This window comes from Lutra lutra, chromosome 1 (assembly GCF_902655055.1).
Source record: "Lutra lutra chromosome 1, mLutLut1.2, whole genome shotgun sequence".
NCBI lineage: Eukaryota > Metazoa > Chordata > Mammalia > Carnivora > Mustelidae > Lutra > Lutra lutra.
This window is the reverse complement of record NC_062278.1, coordinates 59,863,576-59,890,723: the sequence shown is the minus strand read 5'-3', so window position 1 is coordinate 59,890,723 and position 27,148 is coordinate 59,863,576. Positions and strand designations below refer to the sequence as shown.

Sequence of the window (27,148 nt, the reverse complement as noted above, 5' to 3'; positions counted from 1 at the left end):
AGAACTTGATCCCAGGACCCTGAGATCATGACCTGAGCCAAAGGCAGAGGCTTAACCCACTGAGCCATCCAAGTGCCCAGGACATTCTATATTTTTTATTACAAGATCTATTACAACTTCAGAAGCAAATAAAGAATAACAACCACTACAGGACAAATGAAAGGTGAGAGTGAAGAGCTCCTCGGTCAGTACAGGAAGCTCAGTCATCTAGATTTCTCTCATCAACCTCAACCCATGTACCAGCCTCAGAATACAGCCAGGCCAGCGTAGCCTCTCCTCCTGCAAAGAACTGGCTAAAGGTTTCTACCTTTCCTATCACCAAGATTCCTATTTACTATTTCCTCCAGGGCTGCATGGTTTGAAAGACTTCATCTGCCAAGCTATTTTTGTAAAATGTATAGTATATACACCCATAGTCCAGCAGCAATGAGCAATGAGCCAAGGACTTGGGAGTCATAAGACATGGATGTGAATCCTGGCTTAATCACATATGACTGAGTGACCTTGAGCAAGTTCTTAGCCTCTATATCCTTCTATTTCCATATCTGTAAGTAGTAAACTGCAAACTCTTTGGGAACAAGGAATCCAAGGCTTTGAACTTCTGGGTTAGGCCTTTCATCAGATTCCTTACACCCAGAACCCACTTACATGTGCTCATTAATTTCCCACCATCCATGGTCACAGCCTTTCGCACTCTTCTTGGTTATTGAATAGTTATGGAATTTCAGTGCTATGCCAAGGGTTGAGAGCGAAGTCTGTGAAAAACAAACATAAGTCAGAAAAATGTTTCAGTTGAAGGACACATTTCAGGCTGATTCCTCATTCAGAGCTCATTCCCTTGACTTGCTGTTCTTGGGGCATTTTATTCTTTGTGCCCTATGGCTTTTGGTGGGGTAGACCCAACTCCCCTCCTCCAACAAACTGGAATGAGGAGAGCATAATAGAGAGGGAAGTGGGTGGCCCATTTCCCAGGGAGCCGCTGTTAGGTCCCAGTTTCAGTGAGCTGGGTGACTTGGGACACATTAGATTATCCCTAGGTATCGGTTTCCTCCTTGTAAATGAGCTTGAAAACACCCCCTTGTTAATGAGTGCACACAGTTTCCTCCTTTGCTGACAATAACAACATAGTTTATTTAAAGCACTATTCAGATTATTTAAATAAAGGAGAAATGAATCAGCATCCTCTTCATATTCAACCTGGGTATTCCTGAAGGCAGCCACTGAGTCACTCCTAGGTCTGCCCAGACAGGATCAAACAAGAAAAGAGGCTGCCTGTACAGCACCCATGTGAGAGCATGTGTGTGCACGCACACACACACCAGCTGACCTTTTGAGAACATTGTATGACATACACATACATTGTTTGTGATGTCACGATTTTAGGGTTTTTTTTTTTAAAGATTTTACTTATTTATTTGACAGACAGAGATCACAAGTAGGCAGAGAGGCAGACAGAGAGAGAGGGGGAAGCAGGGTCCCCACTAAGCAGAGAGCCCTATGTGGGGCTTAATCCCAGGACTCTGAGATCATGACCTGAGCCTAAGGCAGAGGCTTAACCCACTGAGCCACCCAGGTACCCCACAAATTTAGTTTTAATTTTCACTTTGTCCCAGAAATTATTTAGAGAGAGTTTACACATTTCCTGGGAGTGGAATTTTTGTTCACCCGCTCTCAAGCTTTCTAATTCTATACTAATTAGATAAGAGATTATTCGTTGCGTGTATTCCTTTTTAATGTTTTTTTTTAAAGATTTTATTTATTTATTTGACAGACAGAAATCACAAGTAGGCAGAGAGGCAGGCAGAGAGAGAGAGGGAGAAGCAAGCTTCCCGCTGAACAGAGAGCCCGATTCGGGGCTCGATCCCAGGACCCTGGGATCATGACCTGAGCCGAAGGCAGAGGCTTTAACCCACTGAGCCACCCAGGCGCCCCACTTTTTAATGTTTTTATTTATTAAGGATTTTGATGTGATCAGATATGTGAACACTCCAAAGTCATTTGAAAGAAAAGGGTAATGTATGTGTGTGTGGTATACTATCCCTCATTGCTGTAGTTATTGTCCCCACTACCTCTGTCAGGAACCAACAGAAAGGAACTAAAATCCCTCAGTTAAGAATTGTCCATTTCTCTTTGTATTTCCTATAGATTTTGATTTATGAGTATTAATGGCATGTCCTTTGGTACATAAATAATTATCAGAGAACTTCACGTGGTTCACCCTCTTATCATCATAGATCACCTTTCATTTCTCACCCAGTGTTGTTGCCCTAGTGTTGATTTCCACTTTGTTGAGTGCTAAGGTTCTGATCCCAGCTTTCTTTTTGTTTATAATGTCTGGTATGATATTGCCCATCCTTTTACTTTCAGCTTTAGTAAATCACTTTTTATGCTGCCATCTTTTGTAAATAATATACAATTAAGTTATAATTATAGTTTTAAGTTATTGAATCAATTTGTGATTCAATACTGTTGTCTTTTTGTTTAAGAGATGGATTTTACCCATTGACTTTTTTATTGCTCTGATATTTGGTTTTTTAGAGATGTCATCAAATTTGATGTTACAATTTCTTTGTTGTGTGTATGTAATTCTTTCTAACATGGACTTAAATACAGCAGCCCTCCTCTCTCAACCTGTCTTCGAGAGGGAATGAATCAGGTTCCTTATGTCTCTCATTTAAACATCACAACAACTCTGTTAGGAAGGTAGTATGAGTCCAATTTTATAGAAGAAATCAAAACTAACCAAAAATAAGTGACATGCCCAACGTTACCCTGCATTTCCCTGAAGGCCACGTGGTGGCCATAGTGTGTCATGGCACCTGGAAATGGACAGTGAGGGCTCAAGAGGAACCAGACGGTCTTATATTCAGTAAAAACCAAGGGTTCCTGAGGGCACAGAGTGACTTTTTTCCCCAGTCTTGTTATCTAACTTTTACTTCACATTTTAAAAAAAAAAAGAAAAAAGATGCCAAAGGATAGTAAATATCTTGAATGATCACTATAATTTTACAGCTTAAGGACATATTCCAATGCAGTTCTCCTTAGGAAGCTTACGTAGGCATTTTCACTGTGTTCCATCATTCCAAAATAAAACAGATTTAAGTGCATCACTGCCCGCCCAATCTACACAGCCCCAATTAAGTTCCTTTGCACACCAGATTCTACTGACACAGATTCGCACACAAATCTACATTTGTGGCCAGATTGGCCAAGAGGCACTACTGATATTAACCAGCGTGACCAGTGGGGTCAGGAGGTGCAGGTCCACAAAGCATTGTGAAGTGTTTTGTTCAACAAATGAACAAAAATGGAAAACCACTACGTATGCTCTTTCCATCTATGTCCTGTGTTCTCTGTTCCCACTGCCCAACCCTGCCTTTGCTTTGGGAACTTTTACCAAGTAAGGGGGAGGATTTCTCCTGATCTGGACCTGCTCTGTTGAAATATTTCTCTAGTCAGTGGTAGCAACAGGATGCAGGACAAGTTTTATGCATGTCCCTTCTCACGCACGAGTGGTTATGTACATACAGCTCAACCCATCTCCAATGGGCACTGGAAACTTCGGTGTTTCATGTTTCCTGGGGAAGCAAGGAAGACCCATTTCCAAAGTGATAACGAGGAGGGGAATTGACATGGCCCACAGTAATCTCGCTTGCAACGTTTGCACCTAAATTGGTGGGTGCTAAGCTGATGGCATCAGTGATAAAACAATCCAAAACCTCACTCCATGTTTCTCTTCTGAGATCGCATACCAAAATGTGTTAGTTGGAAAACAAAAAGAAGGAAGAAAGAGGGAGGTAAATATTCAACTAAGTATCGTTGTGAAACATAGGGAAACTGACCATCTTTAGGAACCCGGCAAAGGAGGGGGGATGCGGGATTTGCTCATAGAGAGCAGCTTGATTCCTTTGAATGCTGCCTGGGTCACTTTCTATTTGAGTAGCCTCTGGCCAATGGCTTGCCTCAGCTCTATTTCCCTGTTTATAAAATGTGGCAAGTTTCTCTCCTATACCACAGGCATGCTTTAAGAGCAAATAATGTGTGTGTCGGAAACAGACAGGGGTGACATGTTCTGAGCCTCAGTACGCTTTTACACTTTTTCTTGTTTCACCACACTTCTTCCCCTGCAGTCTGTAAGCTCCAAGAGAGCAAGGACTTTACCCTGCTACCTACCGAGTCTTCCCTATGGTTATGCACCTGAAACGGACATTCCGTAAACATTTGTTTATTCTTGGGAGAAAAATCGCAGGGACTTCAAGGGGAGCGGGAGTTAATCCTTCTCAGATAAATGAGAACATAAAAACTCAGCTGACAGGGAGTCTGCAAAAGGGATTGATATTTGGAAATCAGACTAGGCACTAAGAAGGACTAAGGATGATAGAAATCAACTCTCATGTATAAAAGGTTTTATCATGCCTTGAGCCGATATTTTTATCACTTAAGTCATTCTTCTCAGTTGTTTGTAATAAGTTCAAAGCTACTTTGCAGGTGACTTTTTTTTTTTAAGATTTTATCTATTTATTTGACAGAGAGAAACACAGCAAGAGAGGGAACACAAGCAGGGGGAGTGGGAGAGAGAGAAGCAGGCTTCCCGTCAGCAGGGAGCCCAATAGGGGCTTGATCCCAGGACCCTGGGATCATGACCTGAGCCGAAGGCAGATGCTTAACAACTGAGCCACCCAGGCGCCCCTACCTACAGGTGGTAATTTTTTTAACATAATTTCCATTTGCAGAAATATGCTACCACACAATTTTAGGTGGCTGTTCAAAGCTATCCGAGAAAAGGACAGCTTTATTTAACATCCACACGAGGGGGACCAACCTTGACCTCTGGGAAATGGTGTGTCACCAAAGTCTGTCCCCAATATTTCCAGTCTGTCTCCCATCTCCCATTCTCACTCCCTCAGTGGCGTGCTTTTCGCTTTATAAAGAGTTCTTTTTACTCAGTTTTTCTAACCCTTGATCCTTAGTGAAACAGAATCTGATATTCTTTTTTACATTCTGACTAGAACAATGCTTAGGGATCTTCACATTAGGTCTTATGGGTTACCATGGAATCGATGTTTACCTCAAAGGAACTTCAAACATTTGACAGAACTTTGGGGAAGGGGTCAGTCTTGTTCTGGCTGTCATAAAGAAGATACACTTGCTTTTTGGAGAGATAGAAGAGACAGATTTGATGTCTCTCTTTTTCCTTCCCCAACTCATGAGTGACCTGAGGCACTGAGATTCTGCTGCCCTGAGGCATTAAGAACTGGTGGTAGGCAAGAGTCCAGAAGCTTTGGGTTTTAATTATTTTGGAAATGTTTTCAACCTTGATGAAAAAAAAATAATTTAAGGATGTATGCCATCAGGAAATGAAACTAAGTACACATATGAGTATAATAAAATTATTTAAAATATTTAACTCTTGGGGCTCCCAGGTGGCTCAGTTGGTTGAGCGACTGCCTTCGCCTCAGGTCATGATCCTGGAGTCCCAGGATCAAGTCCCACATCAGGCTCCCTACTCAGCGGGGAGTCTGCTTCTCCTGCTGACCTCTCTCCTCTCATGCTCTGTCTCTCTCTCTCTCTCTCTCAAATAAATAAATAAAATCTTAAAAAAAATAAAAAATAAAATATTTAACTCTTAGTGTACAAACAACACAGGCAGCAAACATGCTCCTGCCTCAGGGCCTTTGCCTCAGCTGTTCCCTTTGGCTGCAACACTATGATTCTAGGGATGCATAGGGTTAGTTCCCTCATGTCTCTCAGGTTTCTGTGCAAATGCCAGCTTGTCGGTATGGTTTCCCCTGGCCATGCTATTTAAGGTAACAAATTCCTCACATCCTAGCCTTCATACTCCAGACTGCCCACTCAGCTCCAGAGCCTCCTTCCCTGCTTTGTTCTCCATAGCATTATACCGCCATGTACCATACTGTACATATATTTGTTCATTTGTCATCTGTCTCCACCTCTTATATGGTTAAGCCCCATGAGAGCAGAGCTTTCGTGCGTGTGCGTCAGATATCATGGATCCCAGTGTCTAGAATACAGCCAGACACATAGTGGGCATTTAATAATAACATGTTGAATGAATGCAAACACTAAACTTCCTGTCACTTACGTCTAATCGCTATGCCTCACAAAAATGATTTTATACATACATGCTGAAAGAGCCTTGCCCTACGTCCCTCCACAGGACACTACAGTTGGAGAAAGAAGAACAGTTATAGACTAAATTTTTAAAGAAAAAAAAAAAAAGAAGGAGCTCTGTAAGGGACCAGAAAGAGATGTATATATTTTATATAAATTTACAAAATTTGGTTTGCCTATATAACTGAAATATATGTTGCCTAATTCAATGTATTCTTTCTTTATTATTCTTATGGTGATGCTGATAGTGAAATAATTAAAAATTAATAAATGAGCTCTATCATATTAAAATAAAAAACTGTTTGATCCCATAACAGTATCTTTGCATTTTTTTAATACAGATGAACAAAATAACAATTGGAAAAATGAGCCCGTCGGCAAAGAACAGTTAATTAATGGGCAGATAGTTGAAATTACAAGGACCTTTCATGTTCTAGGTAATGTATTTGATTAAGGCTTAAATATTAAAAAATTAACTCACATTCTTTTTGTAGTAAAAATAAAGGTAATTAAAAATAGATTCCTAAACATAAGATAACAATATTTTTCTAAAGTAGTGGTAAAACTAGGCTACCTGAAATTTCCAGGTACACTTGCATTTCGGAGGATAGTAGCTTGGGTAATATGGACTTGAAATTTTCCCTTCAAAGCCAGTGATTTCTTTGACCAATACTGTGTTTTCACACTCTGAAAAAAATATCCAGTAACACACAATGATTTGCAGTTGTGAGATTATGGGAAATGCATTGCATACATTTCTTTAACTACAAAAGCACACTCCTTGATCATCAAACTTATATATTTTTTGAAACTTAAACCAGTTTTTCCAAAAAGAAATAGCACCCTATAGATATATAGCTAAACTTCATATTTAAATTCTATATTTCTTTTCAATCACATTTTTACTACAGATCTATAGGATGCTATTAATCTCTTTAAAAACATAGCTCAAATATATTTTAAAGCTTCTAAGCCTATTTGTTCTCATTAGTGTATATTTGTTGTTGAAGAAATATACTCAGTTTACATAACATGTTGTTCTGTTTAAATAAAACAATCTAAACATCTATTTTTACTGTAGGGGCATCCTTCTGCTAAAATGTAATTTCCTTTATCTATTTTGTTTGCTGCTTTCCCTAACACCTGGAATCATTCCTAGCATATAGTACATGCTCAATAAATGTTCACAAATTCCACTGTAATACTTCTGAGCTAATCATATTTTTAATCTTTGGAGTTAGAGATAATTTTCAACTCAACAAAATCTCAAATAGCTTGTTCAATTTGGCTCGTTAAGTCAACTTTGTATTTAGTTTTGTAATAATTTGACCAAACAAACCTATCAAAATAAGCCACTGCCTTAAAATGTAGGTGGACTTATGAAGCTATGACATCCAACTTAAGCCAGCTCCACTGCCCTCCTTGCCCATCTCTCATTCTGATCCTTTAACCTTGTCAGGGCTCATAAAGAAGTTACAAAAAGACTAGACTTTCAGTGAAGGCTCACTTTTGTTTTGTTTTACTTCGCCAACCCAAGTCAAAAAGAGAAGAGGGAAAGGAAGCTAGGTCACTTTTTGCTCACTCTCTAACCTAGGAAAACCCATCAAATCTCTGGGTTTTACTTCCGGTGCACTTTCTAGGATGGCATTCACACGTATTGCTATTAACGAGAATTCACGGAAGACAGCCACTGTAGTGTGCTAGGTACTGCACTATTACCACTGAGCTGCGAATGCGCCCTTCTCTGGGGCTGTGACAGGGACTTTTCCAGCAGCTTCTGTCCTTTGCCACCTGGCTTCCTGCCAGGCCCTGCCCATAGGGGGCGCTGCAGGAACACTAGAACCCTGGAGGAGGAAGAATGGGGCTTCCCGCGTTTCTGTTTCCTCTTCCCGGGAAAGTCCCCCGAGCAACGATTCTTACCCCATCCTCCTTCCTCCCCTTTTCTCCCCTCATTCCTTCCCGCTTTTCCCCCCGACTCTCTCCCGCCCCCGCTCCGCGCAACTACACTTTCTTCCTGTAGCAGAGTTGAACCCTGTTAGCAGTTTTCCCAACTTCCGTTTTATTGCATCTTCCTCAAAGATACAGCCCCGGCTATCTGGCAACCCCTCCTCGAAGGTCTGGGTCCCACGTCCGTGAACACCCGCCCCTGAACTCAGAGACACCGGCTCCAGCTGAGCAGCAACCCCCCTCTCCCCTCCGCCAGGGGTCTGAGTTTCAGTCCACAGAACCCCCCCACATTATAAATTGTCAGCGTTGTCACCGATTTCCTTTGTGCCCCCCAGAACTACAGGGGGTAGTTGCTTCCTACAAGTATTACACCCAGAACACCTTAGGTTTTCTGCCTTTTGAGTGACCTGACACCTCCATGCCGAGTTAACAGTTGTTCACATTAATGCTCGCAGTTTAAATAATACAATCTCTCTCCTCTGACTGGACCCTGAGTCAAGGTCCCTAACTAATAGGACTGATTTTACAACACAGCCTCAGGAGAGATAAGACTGGACTATGATAACAGATATTTTTCAAGGTGACTTTTTTTCAATTAGGAAAGACTTACGTTCTTCTGGAATGACCTCGAAAAATGCCCGGATTCCTGATAGCCTCCGTATCTGAGGAGACTTAAACGACACCAACATGAGATTATTTGTGGAGACGAAGGACATTATCGTTCTTGTGGGTTCACAAATTCTGAAACCAGACAACAAAACAAAAGTCCATGAGTAATAACAGGTTATTGAGCAGTAAGCCTCCACCCACCGCTAATTCCACCCATCTCCCCCGCCATCCACACAGTTCTTGTTAGGCACACTCCACCAGCCAGATCTTCAACTGCCACAGGGCACCACAGAAGGGAGGTGATAAAGATATAGAAACTTTTGCCCGGTAACTATCAGAGAATTCTCCTGGATGGCTGTCATTGGAGCCCCCTTGAGATGCAACAAGGCATAGGCAACTACTGAAATGGCTACGGTCCTGAGTTCTGGCCTCAGGAAAACTGGGTTCAAAACTCAGCTCCATCACTTAACTGGCTTGAGCAGTCAAGGAACTAATCTTCAAAGATGCCAGCTCCCCGACTGTGAAAGGGTGGTAGTACCAAGATTCTATTCCTCACATCACTGGGGTGAGGATTAAGTGTGGTAATAGCAAAGTATGTCTGGAAGGATGAAAAAAATAATAATAATAATAATAACTGAGGAATCAGAGCCAGTGACCAACTTATGTTTCACTGTAACCATTACGTACTGTTGAAATTTCTAGTAATGCATATTCATCACCAAAATATACATACGTAGAACACGGTTGCATACATACATAAGCACTATTAAAAATAATAATTCATGTGCCTTTTTAGCACAGTAACAAATACTAAATTTTTAATAAATTATAACTATCATTATTAAATCATCAAGATAATACTTAATAAGCACTCACAAAAAGATGTCTTCTAGTAAGTAAAAAATATTAGGGTATGTATAGATATGTGTGTGTGTAATTATGTATATATATAGGAATGAAAATATTTGTGCAAAAACATAACAGACAGTTCTAGGTAATGGGATTGTGAAATATTGATCTTGTTTTTCTCTGTTTACTTTCATAAAGAACACTGTTTTATCTTTATAATAAGGGAGAAAATTTAATTGCTTTACTAATGGAGTGCAATCATCAGATTTATTCTCACATGCTAACGAAACAGTAGATTTCATTGCAGTTGCAATAAAAGTAAAATTAAACAGAAGAGTCAGCTAGATTTCAGAAATATTGGCTGACCTTCCTACTATACTGATTTTGACCCTTGTATGCGGCAAGTAAACAGTGAACGTTGTGTCCCATAGGCTCTGGCTCATACAGGGGATACTAAATAAGGCATGGGTCAGTTCTTTGATCTCATGAGCGCACACAAAAATAGTTCTAAAAGTCTAAGGGAAACAAGATACTTCCCAAGAGAGACACTGTAAAAAAGTCTTTACTCGCCAGAGTACCTATACAAGATGGTGCTCCGGATTGGCAAGAGGGAGTCGTAAACGGTCAGGGAGTCAGTGACACAGTTGTCAGCTTCAATCTGGACGGACTCTATCGAGAGGCGAATCAGATAGCCCACAATGGCCACCAGCTTGAAATGACACATCAGCCTCCCTGAGGTTGCAGAAATCTCCAGAGGGTAGCGGAGAGACAGATGATCTGCATAGAAGTACTGAGAGCAGCCTTTGTCTGTGGAGACAGCACTTTGTTTTGTTTTAGGAACTTTAAAAAAAAATTTTTTTTTAAAGATTTTATTTGTCAGAGAGAATAAGAGAGAGAGAGAGAATGAGAGAGAGCGAGCAGGAGGTGCAGCAGGCAGAGGGAGAAGCAGGCTCCCGGCGGAGCAAGGAGTTCGATGTGGGACTTGATCCCAGCAGCCTGGGATCACGACCTGAGTGGAAGGCAGGCATAGACGTTTAACTGAGGGAGCCACCCAGGTGTCCCAGGAATGACTTTTCTAGATATCTTTATAAAGAGTAAGGACCAAAGAGTTCATATGGAGGACATCTGCTGTTTTTGCCAGCCTGGAATCTGCTCCCCTCTCTTCTGGTAACAGCACCAAGACTTCACTTTGAGAAACTACCCCTACCCTGCCTGTATGGTTTGGTTGGGGTTAAACTCACCTCTACGACCAGAGATGGGCACATGACCCAGACTGGCTAATCAGAGTAAAAGAAGCTGGTTCATGAATGGGCAGGCCAGCCGATCTGAGGCACTAAGTTCAGCCCCAGAACTTCTGAAAAAATTCTGGAAATTTGTGTGGGCTTTTTTTTTTTCTACTATTGTTGCTACTGGTAAATTCTAAGCTAGGATCTACTGGTTGCAATTCATGACACTGAGTTAGAAGAATACACTCGAAGCTTCCACAGGGAAAAGCAAGGATGCAGAGTTCTGATGATATTTTATTTTGCAACCTGGCCCCAAACACGCCTGAAGACAGCACATTCCATGTATGTCCCAGTTATAAGAGCCAATCACGTTTCTTCTGGGCTTAAGCCAGTTCAAGTGTATTTCTGTCACAGGCAACTGAAAGAGCATTACCAAATACCAACATTTGAAAAAGAAAACTACAGCCAAAAAGGATATTGATTTGGAGACAGCATAGGAGAAACTGCATGTCATACTTTACCAGATCCTATGGTGGAAGAATAATCTGACCGAAGCCCAGCTGCATTGAAAAAACACAGGGAAAAGAGACTGTCAGTTCCAGCATTCCATTTTGTTGGAATTTTGCTTACTGAAAATTCCTTTCAGTCCAGCAATTCATCATTTCTGGGATTTGCTTTAAAATGATCTAGGGCGGGAAGGGGAAGTTGTCTGTGTATTTCAAGAGCAAGTGGGACAGCCATGAGTTCATAGTTGTTGAAGCGGAATAAAGGGTATATGAGAGTTCATGACACTATGCTCTTTACTCTTCTTGATGCTTGAAATTGTCCATAGTGACACATTTTAAATATCTTTAAGGGTAAAAAGCAACAAAAGAAATATAATAATAATTAGTCCTAGATCTGAAATAGTATTTGTGGTGCAGACTTTTCCACTAGAGATATTTCATTCATTCATTACTTACCGGCCACATACTTCTACATTACATGCCTGGCATATGGAGATACATATATAAAATTTAATATGATTAATATGATTTTAATAAGATTTTAATTTACATTTAAATGATTTGATATGATTTAAATCAAGAGAGAAAGCATAATTTTGGGGTCACACAATTAATTAAAGTATTTTACTGGCAAATCAAACTATGAAGTTTGCATTTTGGCAGAGCTACTCAACAAGCCATTGTGGAACACTGGGCAGCACTCTGTAGCACAGCTGTAGTTCTGTCCGGACAAGGGAAAAGACAAGGTAAGCTTCAGCAAAATTCTCTCTTCTTCAGGACTCGGAGACTTACTTTGAAGATTCATGAATTAAATATAGGGCAGGGGACACTTGAACAAATTCAATCTCACATATATTTTGAACCCACTTGTATTGCCCAATCATCGTATATAACATTTAGCAACTTCCTTTATCAACACCCTCAGCTAATCCTGTTTCACTGGGATTGTGGAAAGAATACTTCATTATAATATTGACTGTGTTTAATGGCAGTTTCAGGAGTGCTGCAGGAAGGAATGCATGAAGAGAATTACCCAACAATCACCATTTAGTACCACAGAGTCCATGTCAACAGCCAGGCCCTGCAAGCTCCCCACAGAGGTTCGGTTTATGATGCTCGTCTGGATGGAGTCCTTCAAAATGGCAGCCACACAGTCCTCACAGAAGATACGGCCCTTGGCATTTGGCATGACAAACACAATCCAAAAGTGGACAAGGAGGCCACCTTTGTTGTTGCCACTATAGAAAAAAAAAAAAAAAAGAGGAATGTTCAGGTATATATCTTAGGAAGTGGACTCTCATAGAAAGCCAGTGACCCAACTGAATGATTCAAGGTAAGTCAGTGAGGACATCCTTCAACTTCCAAAATTTCTTTTTTAAGAAGTCACTGATTCCTATTGTTGGAACTGGGAAGAGAAAGCATCATAGTATGTGTCTTGCTGTGTTGGGTTCTCATCTAGAATCATTCGTGTATAGTTGCATTTCCCTGGAAAATACACTATTTTTATGGATATCAGAATTCACTGCTATTACAAATAAAAACAACTATGATTTTTGACACTTTACCATGTCCAGACACAGTGCTAAATTCTGCTTTATCCCACTTAATCTTATGAGGAAGGTCCTATTATTGCAGTTTTACAGAAAAGGAAGTCAAGATCAACTCCAACTGAAAATTATATGGCTAGTAAGTAGCAAATCCTGGAATCCAGTCCAACTTGGTTTTCAGCCAAACCCTGGAGCAAGAGCTCTAAGTGCACAAATACTGTCATGTTTTATGAAAAACAAACCTTAAGTGTTCTATGGTAAATAATGTAGGAAAGAGAAAGTAAACAAACTGTTCTACTCCCAGACTTCTTTTTTTTTTTAAAGATTTTATTTATTTATTTGACAGAGATAGATCACAAGTAGGCAGAGAGGCAGGCAGAGAGAGAGAGAGAGGGAAGCAGGCTCCCTGCTGAGCAGAGAGCCCAATGAGGGACTCGGTCCCAGGACCCCGAGATCATGACCTGAGCCGAAGGCAGCGGCTTAACCCACTGAGCCACCCAGGCGCCCCTACTCCCAGACTTCTTAATGTCTTTGGTATGCCAAAGGGAATTGTGAGTCTCAGCAGATATGCAGGAAGTGAGGGGACATGGCACACAGTTTGAGAAATAAGTTTTGATAAAACAAATCAATTAAAAATTCATAATTTTTAATTTAATTTAATTTTTAATTAAAAATTTCATTTTTAATTTTATTTATGAATTTAAAATTCATAAAAATTTTGACAAATTATTTGACCATGAGATCCTTTATTTCCTCAGAAATTCTCCAGTGATCAGTTTTTAGCTGAACATATTTTGAAAAATCCTGCACTGTGTTTTGATTTTACCCTCACCCAATGGTAGCCATATTTGTGGCCATTGTGCCCAGGAGCATTAATATGGGGGGGCCCGGGACCCCAGCTGTGGGGAGAGGACAGGCTTTAGCAGATGCAGAGAAAAACTCAGCATGACAGCAGGGAAGAGTTGGGTCGCCAGTTGTGGTAAAACGTATTAACCCAAAGCCGCCCCCAGGAAGTTACTGGAGAATGGTCATAGCTGAGCCCTTCCACAGCCTTGAGAGGAATTTACAGAAGTAAACACAGACGTCCCAAAGCAAGGGACATACATTACCTGACATCTGCAACGACAGACTGCTTGTAAAATTTAGAGAAGGCAGATGTTGTATAAACCAGGTTTACCTAAAAAAGAAAAAACGAGGTTTCTGAAGTCTTTCAAATTGGCTTCATCTATGGTACCTAGCATGCTGTAGGTCCAAACTCTGACAGCTAGCGGGGAGAAAAGCAGGGCTCTGGCTGAAGCCTCAGGTGCTGAGTTACTTACTGTCCCTGTGCTCTCTATGAAGAATAATCAGTTACCTTCGTTCATTCACTACTGTCTTGAGACACCCTAATTAAGCTGAACTTCTGTATTCTGCCTACTCCAAAGGTTAATTATCTCCTCAATTAATAAGTCAAACTCCTTTAAGTACATTTTCGAAGTACTTGACCTAACCTCTTTTCTAGCAATGCAGTCTAGAAAATTTATATTCTTAAGGACACATTGCCGTCCGAGCCACTAGGGGGCAGGCGGTGCCTTCCGCCGGGTCTGGTCTCTAAGGAAACACCCAGCCCTTTTAAAACTCCAGAGTTGGAGCCAGAAGAGAACTACTTCAATTTACCTTCTTGGCCCTTCCTTAGCATTTCTAAGGCCACACTGAGTCTCTGCGAAATCTCCTGCTCCTGTGTTCCCCTTCCTACCTAATGGCGAAGTCACCCACCTAATTGTGAGGTTTAAATTCACTATGCAACACGGAAGGTGTTACAGAAAACCGCTGAGCCCCACTATGTGTTTCTTTTTTTTTTTTTTTAAGATTTTATTTATTTATTTGATAGACAGAGACCACAAGTAGGTAGAGGCAGGCAGAGAGAGAGGAGGAAACAGGCTCCCTGCTGAGCAGAGAGCCCGATGTGGGGCTCGATCCCAGGACCCTGGAATCATGACCTGAGCCGAAAGCAGATGCTTTAACCCACTGAGCCACCCAGGTGCCCCCCACTATGTGTTTCTTTTTCTTTCTCTTTTTCTCTTTCTCTATTTTTCTTTCTCTCTTTTATCTTTCTCTCTTTTCTCGTTCTCTTTCTCTCTTTCTCTTTCTTTCTTTTCTCTTTTTCTTTCTCTTTTCCTCCCTCCCTCGCTTCCTCTCCTCCCTTCTTCCTTCAGAATCTTTGGACTAATTCAAGGAATAACTGATACACAGTAAAGGTGAAAGGTTTAGCTACATAGTCCGTGTGAGGGTGGCCTTCAGGAAATAGGAGTCACTGTGCCCGCTGTTTTAGCTTGCCCTCTCTCACCCAGTCTACAGGGCAGGGCGCCTGTCCTGGCAGTAGGGGTGCCCCTGTGTAGGGTACCCTCTCCATTACTGTGCAGATACAAATTGGCAGAAGCTTTCTGGTGGGTAATGTATATCAAGAACCGTGAATAGATTATTTTATACACTTTTAGGGGATCAGTTAAGGAAGTAATCACGGATATACACAATCTATGGAGCAGTTTCATGTAGCATTACCCATAGGAGCAATAGACAGCTTGAATATCCATAAGAAGAGATTGACTCTGCCATTTACAATGAGGTGGATGGAACTAGAGGGTAGAGGGTATTACGCTAAGGGAAGCAAGTCAGTCAGAGAACACAAATACCATAAGATTTCACTCGTATGTGGAATTTAAGATACAAAACATGAACAAAAGGGAAGGAAAAATAAAATCAGAGAGGAAGACAAACCGTAAAAGACTCTTAATTGTAGGAAACAAAGTGAGGGTTACTGGAGAGGAGGGGGGTGGGGGGATGGGATAACTGGGGGATGAACATTAAGGAGGCATTTGATGTAATGAGCACTGGGTATTGTATGAAACTGATGAATCACTAAATTCTACCCCTGAAACTAATAATACCCTATATGTTAACCAAATTGAATTTAAATAAAAAAAATATTTAAAGGGATTGGCTAACTTTGTAGCTATTAAAACTTACATTTTTTAAAGAATGTACTTGCATAGAAACATATAACCTAATGTTAAGAGGAAAAATTCAGATTATAAATCTGAACATCTACTAATATTCCAATATTGTGCTGTCCTATATGTCTCTGTGGCCCAGAATAAAAAGGGCTCTATCTTTGCAGATGATGTTAAAGAAAGTTTTATTGTTCCTTTTTGTAATTTTCTGAATTTTATAATTTTTTATGGTTAAATACATATTAAATCTATAAAGAGAGTTTTTATTTTGGGTTTGTTTTTTTTTAAGTAAAGAGATTCCAGTGTATTGAGGTTGATATAAATGTGTACAGCTCCTATAATTAAGCAGTATGATTATAACTTTAGTTCTGCAAGGCATTTTAAAGATCAACTGATCCAATTCCTTTATTTTACAGATGAGAAAAACTGGAGCTCAGAGAGCTCTTGCTTTCACTTTCAGCAATAAATAAAATACATGAGTAAACAAATTAAATTAAATTAATTAGCAATTCTATCAAATAAGCAATTACAGCCAAGATGAGCTAAATACCGCATTCCCTCTGACTACTTCCTTGATCCTCCCTGCTCACCTGGGAGCACGGTCACCTTGTGATCCCTCCACCCCAAACCCTCACCACCTGACCCCACTCTCCCCAGCCTCCCACACAACCCTCCCTCCTGCCTTCCCCCCACACCCTCCATCATCTCACCACTTGCTGCACAGTCTGTGCCACTGACAGAAATTCCCTGGACTCTTTCTGTCGGTATTCAGGAAGAAACTCAATGTTAGTGATGCGAAACATCCCAACAAAGTAAAAAGCATCTCTGCTTTCTGTCTTACCTGTAAGACAGGAGAGAAAGCGGGTAAGGGACTCTTCCCTCTGTGTGGCAGTGAGGCACTGTCTGATTTATGTCAGCATCAAGCTCCTCAAATGGTTTGTGTCATTTATTTACTTATTTTAAAGATTGCATTTATGTATTTGTCAGAGAGAGTGGGCAAGCACAAGCAGGTGAAGCTGTAGACAGACAGAGAACGAGGCTCCGCGCTGAGCAGAGAGCCCGATGTGGGGCTCGATCCCAGGACCCTGGGATCATGACCTGAGCTGAAGGCAACTGCTTAACCCACTGAGCCACCCAGGTATCCCTGTTCAAATGGTTTTATTGGACAGCTACATATGTTCCTGGCTCTTAGCCTGGGAAGGCTCTAAATGTCGTTACTAACAACACTTCCATTAGCAGTAGATCATCATTTCTCTTCGGATAGTCTGTCCTCTCTACTGATTCCTGGTAAATACTTCTGAGCAGACTAAAAGGTAAAAGATAGAACTTGTTGACTTTATACACATGCTAGAGTCACTAAGGGACCAAAAAGAGCATGTGCAATTTCCATGGATCCTGAGTCTGAAGACAGCAAGGAGGTAAGAAATGTCTACTCTGAGGTCAAGTGAGCATAGTGTGGGAGAAGGGAAAGGCCCTCCGGCTGATGGTCACTGAGCTCCTGGGGGCTCCTCCTTATCTGACCTGTGAGGCTGATACGCAGGATGCTGGGTGAGTCTTCAGCTCTGTGCAATACATGGAGAATTCATTCTTCCTCTGAGCCACAAAGCCTGGTTCTCAACCCAGTGTCAGGTCACTCGTGCTTAAATACTCTGCCCGGTAAGGACCATGGGATTTGGTGTCAGGCCTGCCCAGAAACCACTGATGACACGACACGAGCAAGAACACTGCTGTGTCTGACTTGCCTTAGAGCACCTGACTATAGCTTGGGGAATTGTTGCGGGGGGTGGGGGGGAAGGGGATTAGGGGCTCTTCTTTCTGCCTTTCATTTTTGTTACCACGGTCTTACTCCTCGGTGATACCCTTCGCCTGGCTCCCGTGGCCGTGGTACATTTCTCCCCTTTGATGTATGTCCCACTATATCATAACTTCTCTCTGTATGTCTGTCCTTTAAGAGTAACAGTAACTTCTTTTTGTCCCTCAGCGTCTTTCATAGCTCTGAAGCTCAATAAATGTTTGAGGAAGGAAAGAGAGAGAAGAAGGGTAGTAGAGGAAGAAAGGGAGAAATTTTCTCTGCTAGAGTAATGCCCAACATTGAATTAGGCTGAATTAGGAAGAAGGGGCACCTAGGGGAGTGATAGGAAGCCACCCGCTTTGTGTGAGCCATCCAGGGTCACAGTAGCCCCATGGGGGGAGTGAGGCTGTGTAGGTGTGGGGGGGCACATTAAAGGCCTGAGCTGATGGGCTAGATTTGTTTTTTCAAGCTATGTGACCTTGGATGGACCACCTTGACTCACTACCCTCCCGTATAAAACAATGTTTGTTTTCATTTCTGATTTTCACAAGGAACTGCTTCTTAGATTTTTGTTGTTGTTGTTACAGACTCTAAAATTTGAGTGAAAGCCCCGCCTTCTATTTAGAAGCTCACACAGTCTTCCTGCATCAATAAATACTCAAGGGTCCGGATAACAACAACACAAGTGAGATCCATTTACCCTTGAGCTAGATTACGTTTACGCAGCTCTTCAGCTCAGCCCAACGTACAACAATCTGCATGGTCACAATATTGTTGTTTGTTGAACAGTTCTCGGTTGTTCATACCCGTTTCCCTTTGCTTATACTGTTCCGTCTTCCTGAAACGTCCTTCTCTGATTTTTCACACAGACAATAGACTGCTTCTACACAGTGATGTCCCAAATCTTTTTTTTTTTTAAAGATTTTATTTATTTATTTATTTGACAGACAGAAATCACAAGTAGGCAGAGAGGCAGGCAGAGAGAGAGAGAGGGAGAAGCAGGCTTCCCGCTGAGGAGAGAGCCCGATGCGGGGCTCGATCCCAGGACCCTGGGATCATGACCTGAGCCGAAGGCAGAGGCTTTAACCCACTGAGCCACCCAGGCGCCCCCCAAATCTTTACACAAAGATGCTAAGGCAATTCAAATTTATCAGTGGAGGGCCGGCAGAGAACCGATGGGAAATAAGTTGGTTCGTTCTGGGTTGGGATTGTGTTTTGTGTTTCTTTTAATTGCCTATTTGCTTGACTTCCTTCCCTAGTCTTCAAGCTCCTTCAAGATACAGATTCTGTCCGCTCTCCAGCTCTGCGTCCATGCCGATCACAGGACACAGCTCACAGTGGGCATATCAAGATATGAAAGAAATAAATTTTGAACAACCAGTTCATGAAGCCTTCCCTGGACCCTATTCCTGGGCAAATTAGATTCCTCTCTTCTGTGATCACAAAGTAATTGCTTCAGCAAAAAAAATAAGATATTAAAAAAAATTAAAAATCAACTTGCATCCCCTCTCCAGCGCTAAACTGAGTTTTCTGAAAATGGAAAATGCATCTGTGAGCTTTCTGAAGGTAGGAGATATATCTTGGTATGTCTGATGTCTTATGTTGTGCCTTGCAAATTGTAAGTAATCTGTTTGTGTGTGTGTATGTGTGTGTATATATAAATACATATGTCTGTGTATATATATATGTATATATATATATATATATACCCATACATACATATATATAGATCCTGAACTGTTTAATACAATATTCATTCATCCTTTGCCTATAAATCCTGCCTCACAACCAATTTTTAATATCCTTGAGAGTACACGTATCTTGTATCAAACATATTAACATGTGTGGGGTTGGAAGTTGAGCATCAGCCACCAAATGCTATAGGGACTGAGCGGCATGGGTAAGTACTCTTTAAGAAGAAGCTTAGTCAGAACTCCTGTCCAAAAGGATCAGTCAGATAGACCAAAGCATAACCAATCAGTTTGACAAAAGCATAAACACAGCGGAGAGAAAGATGCATGAATAAAAGGAAGCTCGGGAGCTGGAAATATGAGGTTGCCTAGAAACCAGCAGTGGGTGGGATAAGGAAATGAAACAACTGAGAATCCCATTCACTTCTTAAAGCTAAAAATGCATTACATTTCTGAACTTACCCAAAGCTCCTGAGCTCCTCCGCAGCTCTTGTCATCCTATCCCCCATCCCTGCTCCTCCTGCCCTCCCGTGGCAAGAAAGCAGTGGTGGTAAAAGAAGGAATGGGAAAGACAATTCTGCTTTCTTCCTCCCTAAATCCTCCACAGTTTTGGGAGTGGCTACTAGTCAGGGAAATTGGGAAATTCTCTCAGACATACCCCAGGCAGCTGGAGCACGCAGTGCCGATGCCGATACCACAGGACAAGGCCTAGCCCCAAAAGAACACAGATTTTCACTCACTGATGTAGAGCCACAGAAGTGTCCAGGCTATGACTGCGAGGATGAAGAGAAATACTGTGAAGACAATGATTTTGTTTTGGACATTCCAGAAGGGAGCTTTCTTCTTGGATGGCTTCTTGGGTTTGGCTTTGCTGATGGGTTTTTGAGGTGCTCGTCTACCTGGCAGCTTCCCGTGGGCACTGACCACCTGAACTGAGATATTGGATATCTTAAAAAAAAAGAGAGAGAGAGAGAGAGAGAATAAAAAAAAAGAGAACAAAGAAAAGGAAAGGAAAGAAAGAAAAGAAAAGGAAAGGAAGGGCAAGAAGAGAAGAGAAGAGAAGAGAAGGGAAGGGAAGGGAAGGGAAGGGAAGGGAAGGGAAGGGAAGAGAAGAAGAGAAAAAAGACAGTCTAGAACACATGTGGACTGGAGTCACCCAGTCAGGAGAATCTTAGTGCTAAAAGGCCTCAAAATATCAGTCTACATCATCAATACAAGTGTAAAGAATGACTTCCATTAAATCATGTAATTGAGAAAAATCAGACATTATATGAACCCCAGTGAATTATTCATTATATGAATCCTAGATCCTCTCCTCAAACTCTCCAGTTCCACTAAATAGATGCTATAGAGGATGGACCTGAATTTCCTGGAGGGTGGCCCAGAGGACCCGAAGGTCAGGAGGTCAGGAGTCTAGGAGGGTCCTCTCATGTGTACAGAGCTCACTGTGGGAATAGGTGGGTATTTCACGTATATGTATCATGTTGCCTTTCTCCCACCATCAATTTCTCCTGTCTGAGGCAGGACTGAAAATAAGAATATAAGTGAGTGCCTTATAGAAACAAATTGATTTCTCACTTATGGCTTCCTGACTGGGTGTTAGAAGAACAAAAGTTGACATTCCGGTTTTCGTGCAAGGCTGTGGGTTAGGAACCAGGGTCTCCTGTGTGTGCATAAGACAGCCAATGTGCTGGTCAGGGACTCAGCATCTCAATGGCAAACGAAAGAATTATTTAAAAATAAAGAATGAAATAGAAGACTCGGAAAATTATTGGTTTTAGCATATGGATCTGCGAAGTATCCTGTGCAAGAGGAAAAAATGCATTATTTAATTGTTTCCCTTCTCTTTTTTTTTTTTTTTTCTCCTCTACCCTCTGTCATCAGATGCTGTGAATTCTTTAATAATGTATGCAAGAGTTTAGCTTCTTTGAAGGAGAGATTTATACATGTCAGGGTAACTAAACTCCAGTGATGAAATAACTTTTAACCACACATTCCTTTAAAGGCAACAATCTAGCACACCAGTTCCAAAGAGATCATCTCTCTTTTGAGTGCTCTTAAAGAGTTCTCTCATTCTCTCATACTCTCCCTCACTCTTCCATTCAAAGTCCACGTCTTTAATCCTACCAGTTAATAGGATAATATGTTGCCAAGTATATTCTGAATTATTCATGGCCCCCTCATTCTCTTTGCCAAACACCCTTGTCCACCCCTGGAGTGAAATGTAGCTTATATCCCTCCCGGTGAAACTGAACTAGACCAGGCTTCGTTGAATGGGATGTCCAGCAGGCATGAGGCTGGTGTTTCTCCAGAGAATAACATTCTATTGCAGGATGAGCTATGGTGCCAAATTATTTTCAAATATTTGCCCAAAGAAGTCAAAAAGGGGAACGCACAGAAATGCTGGCGCATGTAGGACTGACAAGGCCAAGGTTGGGTCCTTCGGGGAAGGAACACATTATAGGCCGTTTCAGTTAGCACTGATTAAATTTTAAAATGGAATTTGTATAGAGATCAGTACAATTTCCCTGGAGTTTTAGAAAAACAGTTGCCAATCAATTGCCAAGTACAGCACTTCGAAATAAGCTCACATCGGTAAAAATCCATTAAGTACCGTAAGAAGATCAAGTGTGTTATTATTGCTGGCTTTATTGGTATAAAGTCACACAGTCTCATTTTACTAACCAGGTCACCAATAAATGGCATTCAAGCAAGAGAGAAGGCTTCCCATGCTGTACTTACGCTCACATCCGCAGGTTTGGATGAAACGTCAGTGTTTTCTTTGTCCATTGTTAGGTTTTCCCTGTGTGAGCACAGTGGGGTCTCAAAGCTAGTTTTTATCCTCTCACATTCTCTCTTGAGAATGGGTGGCTGCGTTCAAGCTAGCTTTCAGAGGGAAGGAATCAATTTACCTCCACCCGTCCAGTTCAGAAACTGAAGCTCCCTCATTACTATATAGTGAGTGTTAAAGGGACCTTGCACCCCAACTTGGCACCCCAAACCATAGGCTTCTTGACATAACTCCTTACAAGTCAGGCCCTCAGAGCAGAGCCTCAAAGCAAGATCGCCTCAGGGACACCTGCAACAATCTGAAAATATTTATAAGTCATTAAAATATTGCCTCTCAGTTTTAAAATTAATAAGAGATGAAAAGTTAAATCAAATTTAAAAAAAAAAAATTTTTTACCGGTATCTTCTAAAGAATTTACTAAGAGATCCAACTTATAACCCCCCAGTCCTGCTTCTTAGAAATCTCCACAGCCCCATTTCTCCTGCTTGGATTCTGGAAGGTTCCAGAAGCCTTGCTCTCTGATTCTGCTCGTGACCGTGCAGCTATAGGCTCTGAAAATCCCCATTCAAGGGGAATTTTTCTTTTTTTCTCCCCGGTCTTGCAGTCTTCTGTCAACATGGGCCTTTTCTGGTGAGAAGGTCCTGCACTCATCTCCCGCATTCCTGCCCACACCAGCCTGAATTAGGTTCAAGGGTGGGAAGTGGGGAATCATGAGGGGCGTTGTCCTTAGCAGGCAGGGGAGGAAAAGGCAGGGTTTGCTCACGTGTTTCACAGCTCATCCCTGTGACACAAACAGGCTTTCCTGTGAGCACAAAGCATTAATGGAAAGCGGATCAGTGTCCCTTTAGACGAGAAGCACCGCTACGGACACAATCTCCGGCCTCACTCAAGGGCCATTTGTAAGAAAGCACACGAGAAACTGCCGGCTGAAAGTGGTCAAATGTTAGTCAGGTGAGGACAGAATGACAGACAAACTATGTCATGTGCTAATTCACTTCCTGGCTTTGCAATTTATTAATAACACTGATGAAGTAACTAATAATGCTTTAGGCTTTATAAGATGGGGAAATCTAAAAATAGAGCTCCGTTTAATTGTCCCTCTTTTCTGTATTATTTCCCTTATTTCTAGAACTACTCCTTCCACCTGTGTAAGTAGGCTCCATGACCTCAGCAGTGGCCACTGACAAAGACTCTCTCTTTAAGAGTCAGCCCTGAGACAGGCTCCTCTGAGCCCTCTTGTTGACGAGGCCTCATCCCTTGCCCCTATCCCTTAACCCAGCTGTAGCAAGAACGCTGCTGTGAGTTTAGTGAGAATTCCCTCTGCCCCATAATCTTGACATCTGATCACCCTTGATACCCGATCAAGGTCCTCATCCCCCACCCTTGATGTGTAAATCCTTGGCCTGCCTTCAGTGAGAATCTCCCTACCCTTGATGTCTTCTCAGTGATTTTCTACTCACTGGCCCCTTACTCTGCTCACTAACCACAAATCACCTGCTGTCTTTGCTGTGTCTGGAGTTGGGCTATGTCCTGTCCTGCAGTCTCTGTCCCTCTTGCAATGGCCCTGACTAAAATCTGTCTTCGGAGCCTTTTCCTGGGTGTCCAGCTGCTCTATTTCTCTTTGACATCGCCATGACTGGGAAGGGATAGCAAATCACAGGAGGCTACACTACATGCACAGGATTTTAAAACAAGCAGAAAGCCAACCAACGTCTGCTTTATAGTATTACCATATACCAGCAATTCTAAATAATGTCTAGGTAATAAATACTCCTCCCTGAAAAAAACTCTGACTGGGATAAGTTTGAAACAATTGCCACCCGTTACTACAAATGAGTTTTAAAAATATGTATATACAAGCTTCAAATGAGCTCATTTTTATTCTCATCTTTCAGTAAATAATGAATGACATGTGGACGTTAACTGAGAGACTCCCATGTACAGCTGGTCTCGAAGTCAAGACTCTGTGACACACGCTTCTTTTAGGAGTAAGTTTCTAATGGTCTGGATTCATTTGAATTTACTCGGTGCAGAATCCTGGGTCTCCGACAAACCCTATGGAGCTGCATATTCCTGCATTTAAAAAGAAGGTGTAGCATAAGCAACAAGAGTACCATGACAGAGATGAAGAAATGTAACTTCAATATTTCGTTTTTGTTAATCCATGTGACCACTTGGAGAACATTTACATTGCAAATTTTAAAAAGGCATACAGGGGCGCCTGGGTGGCTCAGTCAGTTGGGTGTCTGCCTTCGGTTCAGGTCATGATCCTGGAGTCCTGGGATTGAGCCCCAAGTCAGGCTCTCTGTTCATCGGGAATCTGCTTCTCCCTCTTCCTGCTGCTTCCCTAGTTGTATTCTCTCTCTCTCTCTCTCTGTCAACTAAATAGATAAATAAAATCTTTTAAAAAATAATAAAACAGGCATATAGGGTGTAAACTGCAAAGTGTAAAAATTTGTATATAATATTTTGTATGTGATACTTATTGACTTTATTTTTTACTATCATAATTATGCATACAAAAGTGAGTAAAATTTTTCAGTTTTTTCTAGTTATTATTATTCATGTTATTTTGTGATTATTACTGTAGTGACTTTCATTGTATAAGAGAAAAGATTGTTAAAAAACGATCCACTCTAGATGGAGAGTTATACGATAAAGCAAGTATAGCAAATGTTAATGGTTTACTCCAGGTGTGTGTGTATATGTATTTATAGTACTGAATTTTTTCTGTTGTATGTTTGAAGTTTTTCTTGATAAAATGTTGGAGGTGGTGTGGAATTATCATTTCTGGGGTTAAAGACTCTAGACAAGCCATTGGTTTTGAAAGACGATGAAGAAAGCTGGGATGCAAGATAAAGTCTGGGTGACTGAACCTCCATCCATCTCCCTGTTGCCTTTACTGGCACGGAAGTTCTGCTACGGAGCCCCTTCCTTCAATTCCAGAACACATGATCAAATCACAACAGCCAGACAGAGGTTGATGCTTCTTATCCTAAGCCGTGTGAAAGACAGTGAAGAGGTTTCTATCCCCTTCCTGGGAACAGAGGTCCCTGTGCTACGTGCTGACTGACAGGCTAAGGAGATAGTATGCAGTGACCTGGACTGAAGGAGAAACACTTCTCCGCTGGATTCAGCAGTGGTCCTTGGGAGCCCACAACTGACCCAACACATCAATTCAATGCACGCAAATATTTTTAAAGTGTCAACCTTCTATCAAATGGCAAGCCTGGTGCATCTGAGGGTCTGAAGGTAGGGCCAAGTCATCATTCTAACCTGAGAAAGGTTCTGAGCCCCTGGCGTAGAAGGCAAGTAGCAGGTGCTACTTGCGCTCAATTCAGTAAAAACATAGAGTTGGGCTGAAGAGCACTTGAATAAACTAGTCCAGAAGTGATCTACAATACAGCCCCACCCAGATACAGCTAGAGGGCTCAAAATGACCCACGTTGCTTAAAAGCATTTGTACAGAAAGTGATCCCTGTTTTGACTTGGTCAAACATCTGGTTCCCTGTAGGTGCTGAATCAGCTCAGTGCTTGATGAAGGAATGAATCTGCCCCCAGCTAAAAAGTATTGACTTTGGAAATTATGCAAAGATCACTAGATTATAAAGGGATACTTTGTTTGAAACCAACTTTAAAACTCAGATTAATCAGATTGAAAGGCTAGGATTGGGGAAATGACAGAAGTGATAAAACATGGAAACAAAATATGATAGACTGAACTAAAACAGAGAAACCAAAATGAACTTGATGCAGGAAGGCTTGGAGAAAAAGGAAGAACAAAAACAAGAGGAGGAGAAAACAAAAAGACAAGAGCAACAAAATCATTTTAAAGGTATATCCCCTGGCATGACCGGGCCTGGAGAACATCTCTCTTCGTAGCAGAGTCAAGCCTTACACCGTTCTGCGAAGTAACATTTCCCCACCAATTTCCTTTGTCACGCTGTGCAGCACTCTGAACTCCAGTGTGTCCTACCAGCTTTCCCAGAGGCTATGTGCATGTTCTGGAATCTGAAATAAATCCCATTCAACTACTTGCTCATTATCCTAAATCATTCCCAATTAGAAGTCCCGATGGCCTTGATGTAATTTACAAATAGCAAACAAAGATCTCAGCATATGGTCAGGTCATTTCTGTCAAAGATCAGATGCTTGGGAGCACAGCTAACATCCAAATAAACACATTAGTGATGTGGTAAAGCAACAATCCTACCCTCCACTACCCCCTAACACAAGAGAGCCTTCTGATTTTCATAGCCTTTCTGAGATTTCCAAATTGAATTAGGCCTTTTCTCCTAAAAAACAGTTTGGCTTTCCAACATTTCCTATCCTAATCGGGGAAAGTTATAGAGCGCGGAAGCAGGTGTTTCTCCCCTTCTTTTTGCAATTACGAACCTGCTGTAGGTTTCATTCCAGCCAATACATAGCTGTGTGTGGTTTCTGTCACAGTGGTTGCTAAATTCTTTTTTACTCATTTCCACTGGTATCTCTATTTGATTAAGGCTTACCTAAAACCTCAAGGGATCTCAGAGAGGGGTTTATTCATCAGTGTATCTCCTGGACTGTCCTACTGTGACTGATCTCACTTTAGAGCTCTAAAACTTGGTTGGTAATGTACTACATGGTGGCTAACAGGACATTAAAAAAAAAAAAAAGTCACCAATTTTCAGAGTTAGGTCACATTTGCTTTATCTCTTTTTTATATGAACATATAACTTTTTTCTGAACCATTAAAAATAATTAATTAATTAGTTAATTAATTTTAAAAATATGGTTTGTGGCACCTGGTTGGCTTAGTTGGTTGGGCATTTGCCTTTGGCTCAGGTCATGATCCCAGGGTCCTGGGATTGAGTCCCGTCTCAGGTTCCCTGCTCTGCAGGGGGGTGGGCGAGGGCTGCTTCTCCCTCTCCCTCTGCCCCTTCCTCTGCTTGTGTTCTCTCTCTCTCTTTCTCTGTCAAATAAATAAAATCTTGAAAAAGTAAAGCATGGTTGGGGATATCCTTGGGCCTAGCATCAAGAGGCAAGAGGCTCCAGCACAGTTTTATTGTCTTTCCCCAATAGGCTAAGT

General features: G+C 41.5%; 1 protein-coding gene across 1 annotated transcript in view; it reads right to left on the bottom strand.

Moving 5' to 3' along the window:
- The window catches only part of TMPRSS7 (transmembrane serine protease 7), a 38,090-nt gene extending 16,011 nt beyond the window's left edge, over positions 1-22,079 (bottom strand). Inside the window, exons 1-10 of the mRNA XM_047691264.1 lie at positions 22,032-22,079; positions 20,030-20,237; positions 16,517-16,647; positions 13,926-13,993; positions 12,314-12,507; positions 11,285-11,323; positions 10,116-10,344; positions 8,690-8,820; positions 6,707-6,819; positions 649-755 (exon numbers count right to left, since the gene is read on the bottom strand). Coding sequence (XP_047547220.1) covers positions 649-755; positions 6,707-6,819; positions 8,690-8,820; positions 10,116-10,344; positions 11,285-11,323; positions 12,314-12,507; positions 13,926-13,993; positions 16,517-16,647; positions 20,030-20,237; positions 22,032-22,079 — 1,268 coding nt within the window. The remainder of the gene's footprint in view (positions 1-648; positions 756-6,706; positions 6,820-8,689; positions 8,821-10,115; positions 10,345-11,284; positions 11,324-12,313; positions 12,508-13,925; positions 13,994-16,516; positions 16,648-20,029; positions 20,238-22,031) is intronic.
- Between the last annotated feature and the right edge of the window lie 5,069 nt (positions 22,080-27,148).